The sequence below is a fragment of the Aquila chrysaetos genome, chromosome 8 (assembly GCF_900496995.4).
Source record: "Aquila chrysaetos chrysaetos chromosome 8, bAquChr1.4, whole genome shotgun sequence".
Lineage (NCBI taxonomy): Eukaryota > Metazoa > Chordata > Aves > Accipitriformes > Accipitridae > Aquila > Aquila chrysaetos.
In genome coordinates this window covers 3,791,716-3,810,315 of record NC_044011.1, presented here as the reverse complement: position 1 = coordinate 3,810,315, position 18,600 = coordinate 3,791,716, and the positions used below count along the sequence as shown (strand labels likewise).

General features: G+C 54.6%; 3 protein-coding genes across 7 annotated transcripts; 2 read left to right on the top strand and 1 right to left on the bottom strand.

Annotated features, from left to right (window-relative positions):
* Window positions 1-990: 990 nt before the first annotated feature.
* LOC115344356 (parathyroid hormone/parathyroid hormone-related peptide receptor-like) lies at window positions 991-7,902 on the bottom strand. 3 transcript variants are annotated; one of them, XM_030021514.2, is made up of 13 exons: window positions 7,796-7,902; window positions 6,049-6,154; window positions 5,452-5,562; window positions 5,206-5,330; window positions 4,901-4,995; window positions 4,351-4,537; window positions 3,747-3,900; window positions 3,498-3,558; window positions 2,858-2,924; window positions 2,565-2,659; window positions 1,876-2,182; window positions 1,223-1,632; window positions 991-1,126 (listed from the first exon to the last, which is right to left on the bottom strand). In XM_030021514.2, the coding sequence occupies exons 1-12, from the start codon at window positions 7,871-7,873 to the stop codon at window positions 1,270-1,272; spliced, it is 1,749 nt and encodes a 582-aa protein (XP_029877374.1). In that variant the 5' UTR covers window positions 7,874-7,902; the 3' UTR covers window positions 991-1,126; window positions 1,223-1,269. The 3 variants fall into 3 exon arrangements, with proteins under 3 accessions (XP_029877374.1, XP_029877377.1, XP_029877373.1); XM_030021517.2 differs by having other exon boundaries at window positions 991-1,632; window positions 1,876-1,917; window positions 2,041-2,182; XM_030021513.2 differs by having other exon boundaries at window positions 991-1,632.
* Window positions 4,540-18,600, top strand: MYL4 (myosin light chain 4). 3 transcript variants are annotated; one of them, XM_030021587.2, is made up of 9 exons: window positions 4,540-4,627; window positions 6,100-7,299; window positions 10,827-11,787; window positions 12,648-12,675; window positions 15,116-15,265; window positions 15,835-16,008; window positions 16,469-16,546; window positions 17,229-17,272; window positions 18,360-18,600. In XM_030021587.2, exons 3-8 carry the CDS (start codon window positions 11,689-11,691, stop codon window positions 17,255-17,257), a joined length of 558 nt encoding a protein of 185 aa, XP_029877447.1. In that variant the 5' UTR covers window positions 4,540-4,627; window positions 6,100-7,299; window positions 10,827-11,688; the 3' UTR covers window positions 17,258-17,272; window positions 18,360-18,600. The 3 variants fall into 3 exon arrangements, with proteins under 3 accessions (XP_029877447.1, XP_029877450.1, XP_040981117.1); XM_041125183.1 differs by lacking the exons at window positions 4,540-4,627; window positions 6,100-7,299 and having other exon boundaries at window positions 11,716-11,787; window positions 12,648-14,234; XM_030021590.2 differs by lacking the exons at window positions 4,540-4,627; window positions 6,100-7,299; window positions 18,360-18,600 and having other exon boundaries at window positions 9,718-11,787; window positions 17,229-17,479.
* Window positions 7,872-9,403, top strand: LOC121233468. Its single transcript, XM_041125180.1, has 2 exons — window positions 7,872-8,522; window positions 8,630-9,403. Exons 1-2 carry the CDS (start codon window positions 7,872-7,874, stop codon window positions 9,401-9,403), a joined length of 1,425 nt encoding a protein of 474 aa, XP_040981114.1.

Below are 18,600 nucleotides of genomic sequence, written 5' to 3'. Positions count from 1 at the left end.
TCTGGCTGGCTGTCCCTCCAGTGCTTCCTAATCCTTGTGACTCCCTTTAGCTTTTCACTGGAAGATCTGTGAATGCACAGAATTATATACATGTTCGCCGTCACTGTCTTTATCATGAAATTACTGCCTTGAGGGACTGTGTGTCCTTAGAGCAGGTAGGGAAAAAAATTCTCCATGCTACCACCAACATGCTGTTTAATTTTAACTGGCATACATACCCCCTCTCCCAACGACATAGTAATTCTCCACTCCCCTCCCCTGTGGTCTGTCTGAATTGTCTGGGCTGGGCATTGCAAGCTCCTCAGGAATGTCTTTTCCCATCAGGGTGATGAGCTTTCCCAGGCAATGCACATGTAGCAGAGCAGGCAGGGGGAAGTTGGGGCTGCCTTGTCCCCAACAGCGAGCAGCGAGAGCAGAGTGGCTGGTTTTCCAGCCCTTCACACCCTCTGCTACCCTCCAGCAACCGATGGCTGTGCGTAACACCATTGAGTCCGTAACGGAGTTCACGGATGGAAGCAAGCCATACAGACTGTCTCTTTATTCACTTTTTAGCCTGCAAAAAGATTACAGGGCCAAGATTCTTGCATGCAATGGCCTGTGCATTTACAGACAACCGAGCTGTAAAGCGTGGGGGACCCAGGCATTTCGCTGCGCCTTGCCCAGGCTGTAAAGCTTGGCCTGCCCCCCTGAGCTCATCGTATCCCAGTGACTTGCGCTCCCCGTTTGTAGCTGAGCGTTGCGTGTTGCGCTTCACAGTATCTGTGAGCTGCACGAGGATGGAAGTAAGGGCAGGGCGAGCTGCAGAACAGCTCCGCAGGCGCTACGCACCCTGCCAGCCCCGGGCTGTACAACGCAGGAATTGGTGCTAAATAGGGTAGTCAGACTTCAGAACGTGGGCTTACTGAATTGGCTTTATACATGCTGGAGCTGAAGTCACCTTCCAGACTGTCAAGGTAAGACTGAGCATGGAGGATTGTTTCCTGGTGATGATTCAAGGCTTTGCATGCACAGACATCACTTACATCAATCACTTGCACGTGGAAGGAAATGAGGTTTTGAACTGGCTGCTTGGTTTTAGGCCAGATAGGTAGAAGGAGCAAGAGCACGTGGTCCCTTTGCACACTGGCTGTGAGGGAAAGGGAACTGTGTTGTTCCAGCTGCTATCCCCTACCCCGGGTCTCCATGCAAGCGTAAAAGGAGCCCAAAGCGTGAGGATCAGCACCTTTCCAGGCACAGTTGGATGTCCGGATGGAAAACACACCGTTCACTTCACAGCATCGTCTCCAGCTCTTTGTCTACGTTGGGGTGATGCTGACTCAGGTCTGCTAAGTCCACTATGTTTTCCCCACAGGCTTTCTGGCTCATCTCCTGGGTCGGACAGGGCAAAAAGTTATCCGAGGCAAAGGAGCTGGGGATGTAGCCCGGCAGGCTGCCACGGGCAGGGAGCAGCAGCCCCCGCTGCTGCGTGCTCCCTGCCCCTCGCCCCACGAGGCTCACGCTGAAGCTCGTGGTGGCGTGGGAGGCCAGCCCGCCGTAGCAGCAGCTCCCTGCCACGCTGGTGGCACGCGCCTTCTGCTTGAAGTCCAGCGCCAGGCTTCTCCGAAAATGGGCTTTCTTAATCTCTGCCTGCACCTGAGGGAGAGGTCAGAGATGGCTGCTTGTGCCCAGAGACAGCAAAACAAACATCCCTTCCCTTCCCCGTGGTTTTTATTCCTAGTGATTATTTTTTTTTTTTTTTCCCCCTTCCAAATCCTGCTGAGAGGGATGGATCTGAGTTTTTTCCTCTGGTTATCCCAGCCTGGGGGCTGCGGGTTAACTTCCCCAAACCTAAAGTAGCTAGAACAGGGAGCTCAGCTGCTCACACTTCTAACTTACCTCCCCATTGCAAAAGCAGTAGATAAAAGCCACAAAGAAACCCTGCAAAAAGAGACAGAGGTGGAGTTTGAGTCCTGAGCCGGGATGCTGTACGTGTGCCTCCCCCCTCCCTGGACGAGCATCACGAGGTGTTTGGAGCAGGCAGGCAGCCCCATGTCGACGTACCTGAGAGGAGTTAAAGAGCATCTCGTAATGCATCTGGATCTGCCACAGGACCCCAGAGACTTCGGTGTAGGGCATGGCCATGAACACCACGTAATGGACGCCAAAAAGCGGCATCAGCACCAGCGTGGACTTCAGCAGCTTCCTGAGAGGAGAAATGCTCTGAGCTGTTAGCCGGGACCTGCCAGCCAGCCTGCAGCCCCCTTGCAGACATTGGTAAGCATCCTAGCAGAGGGCAGTCGCTTTAGCTTCTGCTGCTGCCGCGGCTGGTTTGTGCATAGCTGCTGCACGGTGTCCAGCTTGGAGAAGGGAGCAGGCAAAGCCTGAAGTCCTGAGCCTGCTGTTTCAATCAAACTCAGCTGCCAGAAGCACTGGCTGCTGTCGTCCTGCCACCCTCCCTCATTCCTGCAGCCATTCCTGCGCCTCTGCTCTTCGTTCACAACCCTTTGGGGAGCCGTCTCAGCTAAACAGGCAGAAAATGAGCCAGACCAGGGCCAGGACATGGTTTTGCTGCTGCCAGCACTTGCCTATACTGCTGCCGGGGGTCCAGCTTCCCCGTGTTCGTCTCCCAGAGCTTGGAGGCCAGCACCCGGACGATGTTGAGGAAGAGGAAGAAGTTCACCTGCCGACATGGGAGTGGTGCTGTGGTCAGAGCAGGGAGGGACCAGTGCCCCTGGATCCCTCTGCATCACAAGGGCCCTCCCTGGGTGCCGGGGTGGCTGGGGACACAACCCCAGTGAGCACAAGTGAATGGCTCTGGGTCTCTTATCAATGCCCTTTCCCCAAAAGGGACTGGGAGATTCAGCCATGGGGTTCTTACCACGATGGCGGCCAAGATGGGAACCTGATAAATCCACTTCATGTTCCCCGCACTGAGGTCCCAGCACCTGAAGAGACCAGTAAAGAAACACCTTGGAGAAACCTGAAATCGCTGGTAAGGAAAATTGCCAGCTGACGGCTCCCTGTACACCCCCAACCGACATCCCCATCCTCCCACCCTTCACTCCCTTTGTGGAGTTTGTGTAAATCTCAACCCAACAGCAGCCATGCTACAAGCATTCATAACCATCATGGTGTTGCAAATGAGTTTAAACTAGCATTAATGTTCCCGAGGGCTCCTTGGCCAACTCATCTAAAACTCCTGCTGTACATTTGGTAGCCTTTCTCCTTTGAAAATGCTTAACTTTAGAACATGCCCTTTAGCATTCATCTTTGCACTGTTTATTGATCAATTTATGGTGTAAACCTGCATCCATCTTCCTCCCAAATGCAGACCAAAACCACTATTGCTCTGGATTACTGACAATTTTATGAACAAGACTTGTATGTGTGTTCACCCCTCTTGTTCTTTTTGGAAAAATTTCATTTTCAAAAGTTCTGGTGCCCACAGGTATTTTGCTAGCATTCGCAACCAGTCTTTCCCTCCCAAAAGGACTGTTGGAGAAGGTGGACCTACGTACTGTGTATCCGCCAGGGAGGCCCTGACGCTGGCCCAGACAGACACAAACACAGCGGGGAGACCTGGAGGGGCAGGAACCAGAGTGAGGAGCATGGATGAAGCATCACGTTTGCAGGCTGACCCAGTTCCTGGCAGCTGGTTTGCATCCTGCTGCCCTTCTCTGGGCACTCAGTGCCGCTCGGCCATGGCTGATGCCACAGCTCCCGCCTGGTCTCAGCAGCCACAGCATTGGGTCAGGGTCCATGCTTACCCCAGCCGATGATGATGAGGACCCACAAGTAGTTCTTGTTGGAGAGGAAGGCCATGAAGATCAGGCTGTGCAGGTAGAGACCTTCCACCAGGATCCAGTAGTGGTTGGTGGCCAGAAAATAGAGGAAGAGAGTCACCACCACCTTGCAGCCAACCTGTGGACATATAGTCAGAGAGGTGCCCATATCAAGCTGTCCCCTGAAAGCAAAACCTGGTGGCTTTTGCTCTCTGGCCAGCAAAACCCAGGCTGTGGCTCACATTCCTCCTCTTGCAGGGAGCTACGTCTCCCCCGGGATATTCCGACATCAGATGTAGAGCAGGTGCTTTAGGTCTTTCCTATAGCAGAGGTTAATTTCCCACACCAGGGCACTCTGAGCTCAGACAGGCTGCAGGACCGAGGTCCTCTGCGGCTCTGATCTCTACTGTGGCACCAGGGCAGGGAGAAGCTGGGCAGAGCTGTAGGCAGCCCTTCATCCCTCCCCAACTGCATCGCCCCTGAGCAGCACAGCCCCCAACTGGGAGGGTCCCAAGCGCATCCCCTTGCTCCAGGGCTCCTAAATCCCCTTTTCCCCTGATCCTGCCTCCGGTCTCGGTGTGCCACTTGCCAGGTGGCTCCGTTGTCCTGGCGAGGGACCCATTTCTGCCTTGAAGTCGTCCTCCCGCATCTTCTCCGTCTCGCTGGCCAGTGTGCCCGAGTAGAGCACCATGTCCTTCACGAAGATGCTCACCGCCCGGCAGATGAAGGAGGTGAAGAGGTGGACGTGGATGTAGTTGCGTGTGCAGTGCAGGCGCCTACGGAGAAGGGATGTGACACGAGCCCAGCCCCAGCTGCCCAACAAGCTCATCACACGTGGGCTCAGGCAACAAGGGGTCCCAGAGAAGGTGAGCTCCAAGGTCTCAGCCCTCCCATGGGCACAGAAGCCGGATCTGAGGGCAAGTGGGGCGTCAACACCTTCAAGAGCAGGGTGGAGTGGACGGGGAGCTGGTCATACTGGGGTTGTTTTGGGCTTTGGGAAATTGTCTGATGATTGTGCTGGGGTTTGGGGCCAGTTCCCGTTCCCTTAGGGGCTGCTCCACCTCAGAGGGTCGTGTGTGCGGGCGATGGGAGAGCACAGTTCTTCCCGACACGGGCATGGGGCTTTGGCTTCTCCTTACTTGAAGTAGGAGAGGATGCAGACGGCGACGATGAGGCAGGCCAGGGAGATGGAGTACCCGACGGTGTACATCAGGTGCAGGCGGTCAAACACCTCCTGGAAGAGAAGAGCTGAGCTCCACAACCCTTCCGCAGCCCAGGCCCACCGCCCCGGCCTCTGGGCTGAGAGCACGGGGGGAGCAGGGCTTGTTTGGGGAGTCAAGGGGGAAGAGCCCCCTGCTCCCAGCAATTCCCCTGGCCTTTGCTGCACAATTCCCTGGTCCCCATCCCAACCCCTTTTCCCAGCACCTCTGGCAGGCAAGGTCACCTTCTCGCGGCTCCGGCTGTCGGAGGAGAAGAGCAGAGCGCATTCGGTGTAATTGGCCCAGGTCTTGTTGGTGCTGAGAGCCATGGCCCAGGTCCCATAGGCACTGCAGTACCTGTAGGCATGACCTGGGAACGGCGACGGGTGCTGTGACAGCGGAAGGACCCACGGGAAGCCCAGACACATCCCTGCTCCGTGGAGGATTGTCACCGAGGTGAGGTCGCTCCCTGCCCAGGTGGAAGGATTTACCTTTATGGTTGAAGTCGTAGATGTAGTCGGGGCAGGGCACCGACACCTCCTGGCTGGGAGAGCCCTTTGGCCAGCAGATAATCCCGTCCCACTCTGGAAGGCAGCTGGTATCTGGCCAAAGAGCAAAGACACATCTCACGTCTCCAAACAGGGCCACGGCGTACCTCCAGCTTCCCCAAGCGCGCGCTGGACCAGAGCGAGGAAAACGCGCTGCCACGCAATCAGCCCTGGCCTGCAGAGCAGGGGGAGCTGCAGGGGGGGCCAGGGAGGGGGACGCATCCCATCACATCCCATCACATCCCATCACATCCCATCACATCCCACCTCTTCCGGGGGTGCCAAGGCCCTCCACGGCTCTCATTTGCGGTGTGCATGGGGCAGTCTGGAATACGGTGCAGCCAGCGCTGGCTAATCAGGGTGATGATTTGATTAGCACCTAATTGCGCTCAGAGCAGCCAGAGTGCCGGGAGCTCCACAAACCCTTAGGAGCCATGTGTCCCTGGCCCCATCCTGCTCCCATCGGAGGGGACAGCATTTCCCACAATGTAGCCAGCTCCACTGGGGCTGGCTGACCCATGTGCAGGGGAGGGACGCTACCTTTGATCTTCTCTAGTTGGGCTTTTATGTCTCTCTGACATTTCTCCTTAGCTTCCACCAGGAGATAGATCTGCTCTTCTTTTGTGAGAACATCATCAGGGTCGACCTGCCAAGACAAAACCAAAGTGATGACACTGTCGCCTCTGCATGACTTGGCTCAGGCCAACAGTGTGAGACAGCAGCTCAGCTCAGGTCTCTTCTTCATGCTAACGATTTAGAGATTAATCCTCCCTGGGACACCTCGCCCCACCCTGGTGATCTCCGTGTCCCCAGAGAGCTGCCACCGCCTGCTCGGTGACGTGAGCCACCCACGGCCGGGACCCAGGATCTGGGAGTGAAGCTGCCCTGTCCCAGCAGCACCCCGAAGGTGGCTGATGAGACACCCACAAACGCTTCCTGACTCGGGGCAGGACCCACGTCGCTTCTGCTGCCACAAAACACCCCGGTGCTCCCTGCCACCAACCCCTGAAGCCACCCAGCTAATTAACACCAAGTCCAAAATCACAAGGGGCTCAAGGGCCATTACGGGAACATCATCTCGTGACGTGGAAACAACGCTTTGCTGAACCCCAGCATCGTAGCATCAAGCAGGACCATCCTTGGGGCAAGAAATGAGAGTCAAAGCCGGTGTGAGAGGGAAGACAGGATCCCGCGTGGAAAATGGATGTGCTGGTATGCAAAGATAACGGAGCAGCCATGGCATGGCCGTGCTCTCCCAACGCTCCCCAGGCGAGTCAGGTTTGTGTGGCTTTGGGTATAGATGCAAACGACACAGGGAAGAGAAAAGCGCTGCCCGCCTTCCTGCTCTTGTTTTTCCCTCTTGCAAGGCTGAGGCTGACCAAGAGCCCCCCTTCCACCCTGTCCGTGGAGAAATGTTCATGTTTCTGTGCTGGAAATCAGTGGCACGTTGGGCTTTCGCCCTGGCTCCCTCTCACCCACCCCACCAGCGGCACTGGATGTCCCTGTTGCCCAAAATGAGCCCTTCAGAGCCGGGTCTGGCAGCCCCTGGTTGAAGTGGCCGGCCGGGGCTCTGCAAACAAGCGGGTGCCCAGCACCGGGAGCAGCGCGATGCACGTGGGTGCAGCCTGCGGCGTCTGCAGCCTCCCAGTTGCACTACACGTGCAAATGTCTTTTGAGACATTTTGGGCTGAGATGCTCGAAGGAATTTAGAGCCGGGATGAGGAAACAGTTTTGGAAGTGAAAAGGAGCCGGGATGCGGGAGGTTCGCTTTGGCTCCCGGACTGCCCACAGGTAAGCACGGCCAAATCCTGCCCCAGAAAGGAGACCCTGAACTCCCATTCACGCTCTTCCCAAAAGCAGCCGTCTGGGTGGGTGGACGGGATGGGGTCTGGTGAGGGGCGTAGGGCAGGAGTGAGGGTCCTGGGGGTGCATCAGCAGGGTGGGGGCCCAGCTCTGCCCTCGCCACGTCCCTCCAGCCTCGCCTGCGCTGACCGTAAATCGCCCCGCTCTTTCTGTTCCCCCGATGCCTCTGAGGCAGCGAACCCTGCCCTGGATGCGTCCAAGAAATGGAAAAAACCATCAGGTCGCGGTGTCTCCATGGCTGCTAGAAAGCTTTTAGCGGGAGCGGAGAGGATCTCTCATCCCACCCGGCTCCTGCCCGGCAGCTCTGCGGAGCGGGACGTGCAGTCGGTGGGCACACGGGTACCGACCGGAGCGGGTTGCACAATTAGCAATATTTAAAGGCAGGAGAGGGACCGGAGAAGTCCACGGGGCCACGCAAACTTACCAGCGCCCATGCAGAGCTCAGGAGGCAGCAGCAGAGGAGAGCCACCGTGATACCTCCCACGGGGACGGATGCCTCCATGGTCCCACCGTGTCACTTGGATGGGGACCTCAGGGACGGCGAGCCGGAGAAAGCAAAGCCTTTGCCTGGGGACAGACGTCTGGGCAGCCCGAATCGCTGCCAGCCCGAGGCCACGGGTGACGGAGAGGGCTGGCGTGTTCGGCAGGACAGAGCATCTTCTGGGAGCACCTTCCCGGCTGCTGTCCCTGTCGAGGCGAGGTGGCGGCGAGGACACAGCCCGTGCCTGGGAGCTCAGGGCTGGGGGAGCACCCTGGGACGAGTCCCCTGTCCCGGAGGACACTGCCCTGGCACTCCTATAGGGATCTGCTCGCAGGCTTACCAGGTAGGGGGGTTTCTCCCCCCACCACGCTCGCTCCTATTCACTCTCTGCATCTCGCCTGCTTTAAGCAGCTCCTGGAGCGTGTGCAAACAATTCCCGTTCGGATGGGGATGGCAGAGGTTTATTGGCTTAGCCCTAGGTGCTAAAATCCTCTTCATTCAAGGCAGATTCCTCTTCTCTTTTCAGAAATTTCTCTCACTGCCTGGTGGCTCATTTTTCAGCTGTCACAGCGTCCCCCCACTGCCCCCATGCTGCTCAGTCCCCTCCAGCCCCAGCCTGGTCCCAAGGAACCAAAGGACAGCGGGGAAAATCCCAACGATGTGGCTGGAGGTAGTGAGGCAGAGGGTGCAAGCACGTGAGCGTCACCTCGGCACTGATGCTCCTGAGATGGGATGGATTTCAGGCAGACACCAGTTTAACCCTTTTCATTCTCTCAGGTTTGGGCTGTGTTTGGAGGAGATGTGCTGGGATCAGTCCCGCTCCCCACTAGGACAAGCACCCCGCTGCCTTTGCGCGTTTGCTTTGCAAAAGGACCTCACTGCACAACTGCATTTAGCCTTCTGCGAGGGGGGCTGATGGCTAAATCAGCACTGCTCCTGCCTGCTCTTGCAGGCAGGAGCAGGCAGGGCAGACGAACAGTCCTGGCAGCCGGGAGTTTCCACGCTGATGGGTGTCTCACGCAGTCCGGGAATGAGATGAACCGAACCAGCAGGGCCGGGAGGTCCTTGGGCATCAGGTCAGAGTTGGTCCCACTGCAGCTGGCACTGTCCCCATCAGAGCGGTCCCTTGTCACCTGCATCCCCTCGGGGAGGCCCCAGGGTTGTCCCCTGCATTTTGGGATCATGCAGATGCCCGGCTTGCTCCCACCACCCTGCCAGCTCAAACACCTTGTGTCTCCCCAGCAGCCCGAGCGTCCCCCTGGGGAAAGGGGGGCACAAAGCGGGGGCTCCTTGTTCCCCGAGCAGGTCATCGTTACTGGGGTGAGGCTGAAATTCAAAAGCCCAGTGCCAAACCCCGGGAACAGCAGGCTCCTAGCCCAGGGCCTCTCCCCTGGCCCATATAGTCCATGGCCGGGCACAGCTATTGCTGCCTCCGTAAGTGCCAAAATCCTGCACAGAGCAGAGCCCCCCTCGGGGTTTTCCTGGCTGCTTGGAGGAGGGTCAGACTTTTGCTCGGCTCCTGCAGCGAGGGAAGGCGTATCAGCCGGCTGAGAGGGCAAAGCAAATCCAAATGACAGCGCTCAGGAGGTGCTGCCGCTCCCTCTGATTAAATCGGACAGGAAAACAAGCCTCTCGGTTGCTTTCCCCGCCACAGCAATCAGCTGTAAATCAAGGAGGGATTAGGGGCATCTTCCGCAGCTGCCCGTCTCCCCGGCCGAATTTAGCCACCACCCCGGACCATCATCATGTGGGTGCTGACACCAGCCCGGCGGCATCGCTCTGCCGAGCGGCACCGCAGCTCCCGCGCTTGCTGCATGGGCGCACAGGGCAAGAGAAGGGATAAGCAGTTAAATTGCAGGATTAATGTTTTCTGAAGGCTCTTCTGGGTACTGATTTCTGACCCAGAAGCTGCTGGGGAGTGAGGACAGAGTTAAGGTGAGGTTATTTTAGAATCGGATGGATGTGCGTATGGATGGATGATGGCTGAGGGGGAGGCAGCAACACTCAAGGGCAATTTGATTCCCACTGCAGGCGAAATCTGACCCAGCTCCGAGTTTGCAGTTAGCAAAACATGTTGGGGTTTTTTTTTTTCGCTAAATTACTTGCTATATTATAGAGAGATCTGGAAAGCAATCATTGCAAATGACACCCACCCAGCCCCATCATCCAGCCCCCTCAGCTCCCCGAATCCACGCTAGCAATCGTGAGATGATAGCAGACAGCAAATTTCCCAGCAGTTTGCGGCTGCTCCCTCCCCCTGAAAAACCCCCATAACCCGGCTGGCGATGGCTCAGCCTCTGGCTTGAGCAGCATTTCAGCAAGAAAGAGGCTGGGGGGGAGCTCTGAGCACAGGGCTGAGCTGGTGACACCCCCCATTCCCATCACTTCTAGCCCTGCAGCAGCTCCAAAACAGCAGGATTAGACCTACCCGGTCATGCCAAGCCTAAGCCGTTGTGATACAACATGACCTGAACCAGCCTGACTTAACCACCTGAAAATACAAGTATAACTGCATTTTCTATATCTGTGTATAAACAAAACTTAAATACATATATAATGTGTGCATATATGTGTATGTACAAATATAATGGCTCAGACTCCAACCAGCACCAAGACCTCGTAGCTCTCACACCAGGACTAACAGCATCTCGCAGGATCCTGTTCCACCCAGCGGCTTGCAACCGTCCCTGCAGCCCAATTAAGCAAGCGCTGGCCAGAGAAATGAGGCTGTGCAGCATCTCCACAGCAGAGAAGATGCTCTCATCTGTTGTAAATAATTTTTTGTCCATTTATTTCTGTTACCAAAATACCAGCTCTTGGACCCCAATGCAAACTAGGGATGGGTTCTCCTCCTCCTGTGCTCTGTTGCAGTCTGGCTATACTTCAGTTGATGGTTTAGGATGTCTCAGTGTAACCCTTGAGCCTCATTTTGTGGGATGCTGAACCTCGATGACTTCTTCTGCCTCTTCTGCAGTTCTTCAAACAGTTGGGAGAGGAGGGTGAGTGCAAGAGCATCTCCCACCAGAGCCTGCCCAGCGCCTGGAGAGGAGCTGAAAGGAGACCCCATCACCCACTCTGCCCCACAGGTTTTGGGGGTGCATGGGACAAGTGGTGCAGGGCTGTGAAAGATCCTGAGCTGATGAATTAAATGCCTGGCTTTAGCCATCATTTGCATTACCCTCATTAACCATTCTGACGGAGGTGAGCACAGCTTCCCGCCTGCAGCGTGGCCTTTTCCAGGGCACAAGCTCAGCCCTGGGGAGAGATTGGGGCAAACCAGACCCTCAGCACGAAGCTGGGGGGATCGTTCAGAGAGGACTGAGCTCCTTTGAAGCAGCACTTCATAAATCCCAGTCTTAAAAAGGGCTCTGCAGTGTTTGCCCTTGCAGGCCTGCCTAAAAACAGACACGCTTTTCCCGTGGGTATCGCAGCAGGTTTATCAGCCATCATGTTGCTATTTTCTTGCCAGGCACCCAGAGCCATTCGCGTTTAGGTTTTCAGTGATCATTTAGCAAGCAGCCCCCATGCAGCCCACCCGGTGCAGGTGCTGGAGGGGGAGACGTCCCCCCTTTTGTGGCTGGAGGGGGGGGCGGCTGGTGGCTTCGCTGTGCCGGGAGCTGATGACAATGGGCAATTGTCAAGTTGGGGCCCCTCTCGTTTGAGTTTTCTTCCTTTTATAGTAAGTAGCAGTTGCTCCAGCAGCTGGCCTGCCCCTCCGGGGTGAGGACAGGGCTCTGTATATAAGGGAAGGAGCAGACTTTGCCTTTCATCCCCCCGTTCGGTTGCTTCGCTGGGTGGCAGGACTCATTCCTGCACCTTTGCACAGACCCAGTGCGATGCCGCTCAAGAAACCCGACCCGAAGAAGGAAGCAGCCAAACTGGCTCCAGCCCCAGAGCCACCCAGAGAGCCTGCCTTCGATCCCAAGAGTGTGAAGGTGAGTGAGGAGTGAAGACGTCACCGTCTTTCTTCGTGCCTGTCATCTGCCAGGCACGGGCGATGCAATGTGCCACGCGAACGGCGTTAGCCAGGCTGAGAGCCAGGGCTGGGAGGGGAAAATTATCAGATTGCATTGATGCAGTGGGCTGGGAGTGATGTTCTCCTCGCTGGGGGAATGTTTCAATTTTCCCCCATCCAGCCCCGCACAGCACTGGCCCAGGGAAACTGCTTTGCACTCGCACTGGGACGCTGCTGCCCAGAGCTCCGGCTGCGGAGTCAAACACCCCACAGCCCCTGGCTGAGACACTGTGTCGGGGCTCTGGCAGCATGAAAAAGCTTTTCTGCCATCCACTGCCTCCATCCTAAAGTATTTTGCCGCCTGCGTTGTCTTCTCCACGTGAAAGCATCTTTTATCCAAGTGTCTACAACAGGAGCTCACTTTTCCTGTGATTCCCTGGGATATAGTTACATTTTTAAGCCAGAGCTGTGGCAGGAGAGTTGTTAATAGCAGGCTCAGCACGGGCACTATTTAATCACTTGAACTAGAGCTCAAGCCTTGAAATAACATCCTTTCCACCCAAAACAGCCGTGACTGTGGCCCGAGCATCCCCACTGCCTGCCCACCCCTTGCCTGCTGCACTGCTTCTGGCTGCGCTGCCTGCAGGGATCTTGGCTCCGCAGCAAGGGCAGGAGCGCTCCTGGGCATGGCACGGCCGGACTCGGCATGGACACAGCCCCCCCATCCCGAGCAGCCTGCGGAGCCTGGGGAGGGAGATGTTCCAATGCAGGGGAGAGCCCCTTCGTTACCCCAGCAGTAACACAGCCCTCATGTCTGGCTCTGTTCTCTTCTCCCGACAGATTGAATTCACTGCAGAGCAGATTGAAGGTAAGTGCAGACTTCACCTTCTCCCAGAGATGGCATTAGAAATGGGAAGTCATTTTTCCAGGTAGTTTTTCACAGCTGACATGAAAGCCGAGGCCCCACACATCAAATCTGCTCCTGGGGGAAAGCCCAGCAGGGTCTAAGTACCCCATTTCCCCCAATATGCTGCTCATCCTCCACGGTGGCCTTGTAAGGATTCCTAGCAGGTAGAAGGGACATATGAAATCAGAAAGTCATGTCCCCAACCAGCATCAGGCCAGTAAAGAGATGGGGAAGAGCGCTGGTGGGAAGGGAAGAGGCATGAGCTGGAGACGGGAGCAATGCTGGAGGTGAGTGGGAGCCAGTGCAGGGATTTAGCTGGGACTGCAACACAGGGCTGTCGGGAGCAATGAATGGATCCTGGCTCCTTGCTCTGCTCTGGGAGTCCCAGCGAAGAGGATAATCCCAGCTTCAGAGCCTGGCAGGGAAAAGGTATTTTTCCATTCATGGTGAGAGATGCAGCCTGGTTCAAAGTCTGGGATTCACGTGGGAGGAGCAGCCTCTGGCGATGCAGGGACAGCCCCATGCCGAGGGGCTCTGAGCCGGGATTAGGATTTCTCATCTCTCCACGGCCAGTTTTAATGCCTGTGTGCAGACTAAGGAAAGGACAAGATCTGAGGGCAGATCCTGGTGGGAATCCTGGGAGAAGAAGACCAAGTATCCTGCAGGCTCGACTCCCAAACCAGCTTTTGAAAGGAGAAAAGAGAGCCAGTGGAAATGACAGCAAGTTAAAATGTGAAGTTATTTGGATTTAACCTGCAGCGACGTCCCAGAGCATGTGATGTGCTCCTGTGGTGCCAGGTAGTCAGGGGTGGATATCACTGAGCACTCTCGTAGCGGTGCCTCTTGACCCAGCGACTCGCAGGTGGTGATGTCCCTCCCTGGATCCCTCCAGAGCCAGATGAAGGGATTTCACCTGCGGAGATGGAGCCATTGTGAGGTCAAGCAGGATAACAGCAGCACCACAACAGTGTTGGGGGGGACCGTGGACAGGACTACAAGGACACGGCACGAACATTGTGGGGACAGGTCCATGGGATGGTGAGGTTCAGCAGAGGATGTAAAGATGCCAAATAGAAAATGCAGCAAATCCAAAGCCTTCGGCAAGGATTCCCACCAAACCCAAAGCAATGCCTACCAGACCATGACGTCTCCATCGCCGCGTGGAGACCGCGATCGTCTCCTCCCACCCAACAGCAGGAGGAGCAGAGGCTCTGCTTTGAGTGAACTGTTGCTGGACATCATGAAGAAGATGGACCAGAACATGGAATTCATTAGTGCCATGGACAAGAAACTCACAGCTCTAAGTGCTCACGTGGACAGGCAGGAAAGGCTGATTACCTGCTTGGGCCAGCCAACTGCTCAGGTGGACTCGCTGGCCTGGAGGCCGCAGGATGAAATCCAGAAGTGTGTGGAGCATCTGCTGCAGGAAAACCATCATCTCGTTGCCTGCAGGGAGCAGCAGGAGAGGCAGGTGCCAGCCACCAGCCTCAGGGTGCTTGGCTTCCCTGCAGAGGAGGAGGGTAAGGACTTGGGAGGGGGGGATATTTCCTGGAGGACTGGTTTCCCACATTTTGTACCTCGACACCAGTGAGGAGCCTGTTGTAGTGGAGAAGATCTTCTGGGTTGAAACAAGAGGCAGAGACCAGGCTCTGACCAGCAGAGGTGCATGGTTGTCCATGTAGCCAACATTGGGATTAAAGAGAGAATCCAGCAGCAGTCAGGAAGCTGAAAAGCGTCATACACAGAAGGAAAGCAAACCTTAATTGTTCCTAGTTTAGGACTCCTTCCTCCAGGTAAAACGTAACACTCAGTGGCATGATAATTTATGGGGATGAGCTTGGAAATGAATCTCCAGTGTCCTTCCACGCAGGGCTGGCATGACATGTGGGCTGCAAGGCTGGGGTGGACATGGTCACCCTTGCCCAAACACAAGCAACACCGTGCTGTGTCTGCCTGGCTGGGGGGATGCCAGCAGACCAGATCAGGTGTTGCAGGTGTCATGGGGGTGCAGTGAGAGGGTCATGGGGTCCCCAGGAAATCCGAGTCAAAAAGGGGAAGAGCAAAGGGGATGTTCTGCAGCAGAGACAGCAGCCTGCACCTGCAGCCGGTGCTGCCAGCGCAAGGTGGTGCAGGAATCCCAGCAGGTCATCCAGCCAGCTCCGCGTGGGTGGGAGAACCTGCTCAAGAAGCTGAGCAACTCGTTGAAGGAGTCTGGCAAGCTTCAGCAGCTCATTGCTCAAGCTAGCACAGGGCTGCCTGCCCTGGGCAGCAGTGACGGGTGGACAGGGCACCCGCCATGCACGTGTCCATCCCTTCCCTGCCTGCCAGGCAGGACTTGCTTCAGTGGGGTGGGAAATGGGGTCGGCATGACAAGGGACATCTGAGCTTTTCTTCCCCGCAGAGTTCAAAGAAGCCTTCAGCCTGTTCGACCGCACGCCCACGGGAGCCATGCAGATCACCTACGCGCAGTGTGGGGATGTCCTACGGGCGCTTGGTCACAACCCCACCAACGCAGAGGTCCTGAAAGTGCTGGGCAAGCCCAAACCAGAAGGTGACAGCAAACCGGGGCAGCAGGGACAGGGTGGGACAAGCAATCCCTGTGCTCCCTGGCAGCAAGTGAAGGATTATATCCCCTGTAGGAAAAGCCCTGCAAGATGAAGGAATTGGGAAGGAAATGACACAGAGAGGTTTCATTCCTGCAAAATGCCTTCACTCCCCCTCCCTGTACCATGGCTGACGTAAGGGATAGGCTGGCCTCAGCTGGAGATGGTGGCAAGTGATGCTTAGCAGACCGTATCCTGAGCTGGTGCAAACTGGTGTAACCTGACCAGTCCCAGTGCAGCCACATTGCCCTGGTGACAGAGGACCTACCTGCTGGTTTTAATTTTTGGCTGATATCAGCAGTCTGTGTGCAGTCCCCAGATGTTAATACTTTACTCCTCATATAGATCTTCCCATCTCAAGTATAATATACTAATAGCTACACCACCTTTTGGGGTTTCTCCCCTGTACTCAGATGGAAATGAGACCAGGAGGGTTAGGTAGGAGGTCCTCAGAGGCTGACTTCAGCCCAATGAAGTTGATCTCTGACCCTCCCTTCTTCTCCTTCTCCCCTTCCAGAAATGAACACAAAGATGCTGGAGTTCGAGACCTTCCTCCCCATCCTGCAGCACTTCACCCGCAACAAGGAGCAGGGCACCTTCGAGGACTTTGTGGAAGGGCTGCGTGTCTTTGACAAGGAGGGCAACGGCATGGTGATGGGGGCTGAGCTGCGCCATGTGCTGGTCACACTGGGTACGGACTGGACCTGGGGACGGGAGCAGGACACGGGTCACTCCTAAGCTGTTTCTGGCCAAATGGCTTGGGTTAATTTGCAGGTCTCACACATCAGAGAGATCCTTTGTATTCTGCTGCTCATAGGCTTTAGTAGGAGTCAATGGCTCCTGAATATGTGGCCTTTTCCATCTTATGCCACAGCTTCATGCACGGTCCAGGTGAGATGGAGAGTCCATAAAATCATTATCAATTTCCTGGGCATTGTCTGATAATTGGCCATTACCAATTATCAGACAACCATTGCAGCTTGGTCCTCTCTGCACAATCTCCCACCAGCATTCCCCAGTCTGTAGTGGCGCACAGCTCCTTTTTAATCCCCTTTTCCTTCCTCTGGTGGCTTTGGCTCTCTGGAAGAAGGACAGGAGGGTCCTGGTGGGCTGAGAACCTTTCCTCTCACCTCTCCATCCTCCTCCTCCAGGGGAGAAGATGACAGAAAGCGAGGTGGAGCAGCTCATGGCAGGGCAAGAAGATGCCAATGGCTGTATCAACTATGAAGGTAGGAGCAAGAGATGCTCATCAGGGCCATCCCAGACATGGTCATCTTGTCTTAGGGTGCAAAACGTGTCCTCTGTGAGGACATTGGTGATCACTAAGATGGAGGTGTGGACCATCCTCCAAAACCTCTCAGAGGACAGCTGTAAGACATGTCAGCTGGGGTGGGAACAAGGCACTTGTGCCAGTGGTTTCCAGTAAAAGCAGCTGAAGACAGCATATGTTTCCAAGGGTTTCAGGACTGTTTTATCCCCGTTTTTGGCACTGTTTTGTTGTAAGCTATCAAAAATAAACAAAGCCAGCATCTTTCACAGCAGAGGCTAATTGGGAACATTTGGAGACCCAGATCGCTAGCGGCTCCGAGAGGGTGAAAATCTGGCATAGGGAGTGGTTAAATCTGGGAACGCCTAAAATTGGAAAGCATTGAGGAAAAGAGGGTACCCATTACCCTTGGCCTCAGAAAACTGGCTCATCTCCAAGAGGGGTTTGGTATCACTCTAACCAGGTTTGGGATGGCATGGGAAAGGTGGGAACAGAAGGAGAAATCTCAGTCCTGGCAGAGCACATCCCCTTCATCGCTGGGGTGCCCCGGGCTGGGGGTACCCCCCGCTGCCTCTCTGCTCGACCCACCACAGCTCACAGCATGCTTTAACCTCTCATGCTCTCATTTCTCATTTCCCCCTCAGCTTTTGTCAAGCACATCATGTCTGGCTGAAAGAAGAAAGAGCAGGTGAGTTTATCAGGGTCTCCCGCTGCTTCCTCTGAAATTGGAAATCCTGCATATAACAGCCAGGGGCAGAAGAACCAAACCCCACAAGCAACCCTGCAGTGGACTAATGCCACAGGAATAATCCCAGCTCTGAAAGCATAAAAAGCTGCGTTCATGATAATGAACCTCATTTGTAACTCGTTCCATTTAAAATTTATCAGGACAGCATCAACCCCATGACTGTCAGTTGTGGTCTGGTTAATTGTGTCAATTCTCTGCTCTGAAAGAAAGAGGATGGTGTGGTTTATGGTGATACATTTTCTAACCCACCAGGAGCTAAAGTGGTCATCAAACAGTAGCCGGTGGAAATAAATTTTTTAAAATCTGTAGCAGTGAATGACTTGATGCTAAGAAAATACTAAGTACTTAGTGAGGAAATTTCTGAACTAAGAAATATCAACATTCCCATTAACATTAGAAAGAATATGGAAAATGTACCATTGATGCTTGTTAAGCTTTTTTGCATACCTCTAAGTCTGCCTGAGCAAAACAGAGAAACAGGTTTCTTTTAGGGTGAACTATCCCTCTGAAATCTATTCAATTTAAAAGAAAATCCAAATTACTAAGAGCTCGCCCCCATCTACCCTGCCAGTTTCTTATGGTTTTGTTATCTCACTTACTTTTCTTAAACATTTCTCCTCTCCTCAGCTGTGTGAAAGGCAGCAGGAAAAAAAAAAGACGACCTTCAGATACTGCTAAATACACAAATTAAACACCTAAAAATCTCTTCCCCCCCGCTACAAATCTCTTTAAACATCAGAAGGTTAAAATGGAGATAGACAGAAGTCTGAACTTTGAATGTTCAGCATCCTTTTTATCTTGTTTTTAATCCATTTTTCTCCGGTTCCTGTTCATCAGCTCAGCAATGTAGGTAGATAGGTGGCAAACACTGCCAGGGAGATTTAATTCTACACAAAACTATTTGTGTGTAACACTGTTTTTTTTAATGGTGTGGAATTACAGCTATTGACATTCTGGGTTCATCTGAGAAGGAGCACTCTCGTCTCAAAGATTCATTGCATTAAGCCCTCTCATGCTTGTCTCCCAGGCTCTTGGAAATGTTTGAACCCACCTGAGCCCCATGAACAGTGAGATTCCTCCATCCACCCTTCCTCCCTGGATGTCACACACCTGCAGAGATGTTTCATATGAGCCACCATCAAGAGTTGTCCTCCACATGTGTGTGCCTAAGCCTGGGTATACAATGAGACATCTGTAACTTGGTTTTAAACCTTAGGTTATTCTTTTCAGGTTTTTCCTGCGACATTTCGCTCATTAAATTTCATTCC

What these genes read in the sequence shown, in the direction of transcription:
- LOC121233468 (XM_041125180.1), top strand. Translation starts at nt 7,872, where the DNA reads ATGGTCCCACCGTGTCACTTGGATGGGGACCTCAGGGACGGCGAGCCG. An exon ending in TCCCAACGATGTGGCTGGAG is followed by an intron (nt 8,523 to 8,629) that starts GTAGTGAGGCAG and finishes TCATTCTCTCAG; the next exon opens with GTTTGGGCTGTGTTTGGAGG.
- LOC115344356 (XM_030021513.2), bottom strand. Translation starts at nt 7,873, where the DNA reads ATGGAGGCATCCGTCCCCGTGGGAGGTATCACGGTGGCTCTCCTCTGC. An exon ending in TGAGCTCTGCATGGGCGCTG is followed by an intron (nt 6,155 to 7,795) that starts GTAAGTTTGCGT and finishes TTGTCTTGGCAG; the next exon opens with GTCGACCCTGATGATGTTCT. An exon ending in ACAGCCGGAGCCGCGAGAAG is followed by an intron (nt 4,996 to 5,205) that starts GTGACCTTGCCT and finishes CTTCTCTTCCAG; the next exon opens with GAGGTGTTTGACCGCCTGCA.
- MYL4 (XM_041125183.1), top strand. Translation starts at nt 13,778, where the DNA reads ATGCCAAATAGAAAATGCAGCAAATCCAAAGCCTTCGGCAAGGATTCC. An exon ending in CTTCCCTGCAGAGGAGGAGG is followed by an intron (nt 14,235 to 15,115) that starts GTAAGGACTTGG and finishes TCTTCCCCGCAG; the next exon opens with AGTTCAAAGAAGCCTTCAGC. An exon ending in CCATGTGCTGGTCACACTGG is followed by an intron (nt 16,009 to 16,468) that starts GTACGGACTGGA and finishes CTCCTCCTCCAG; the next exon opens with GGGAGAAGATGACAGAAAGC.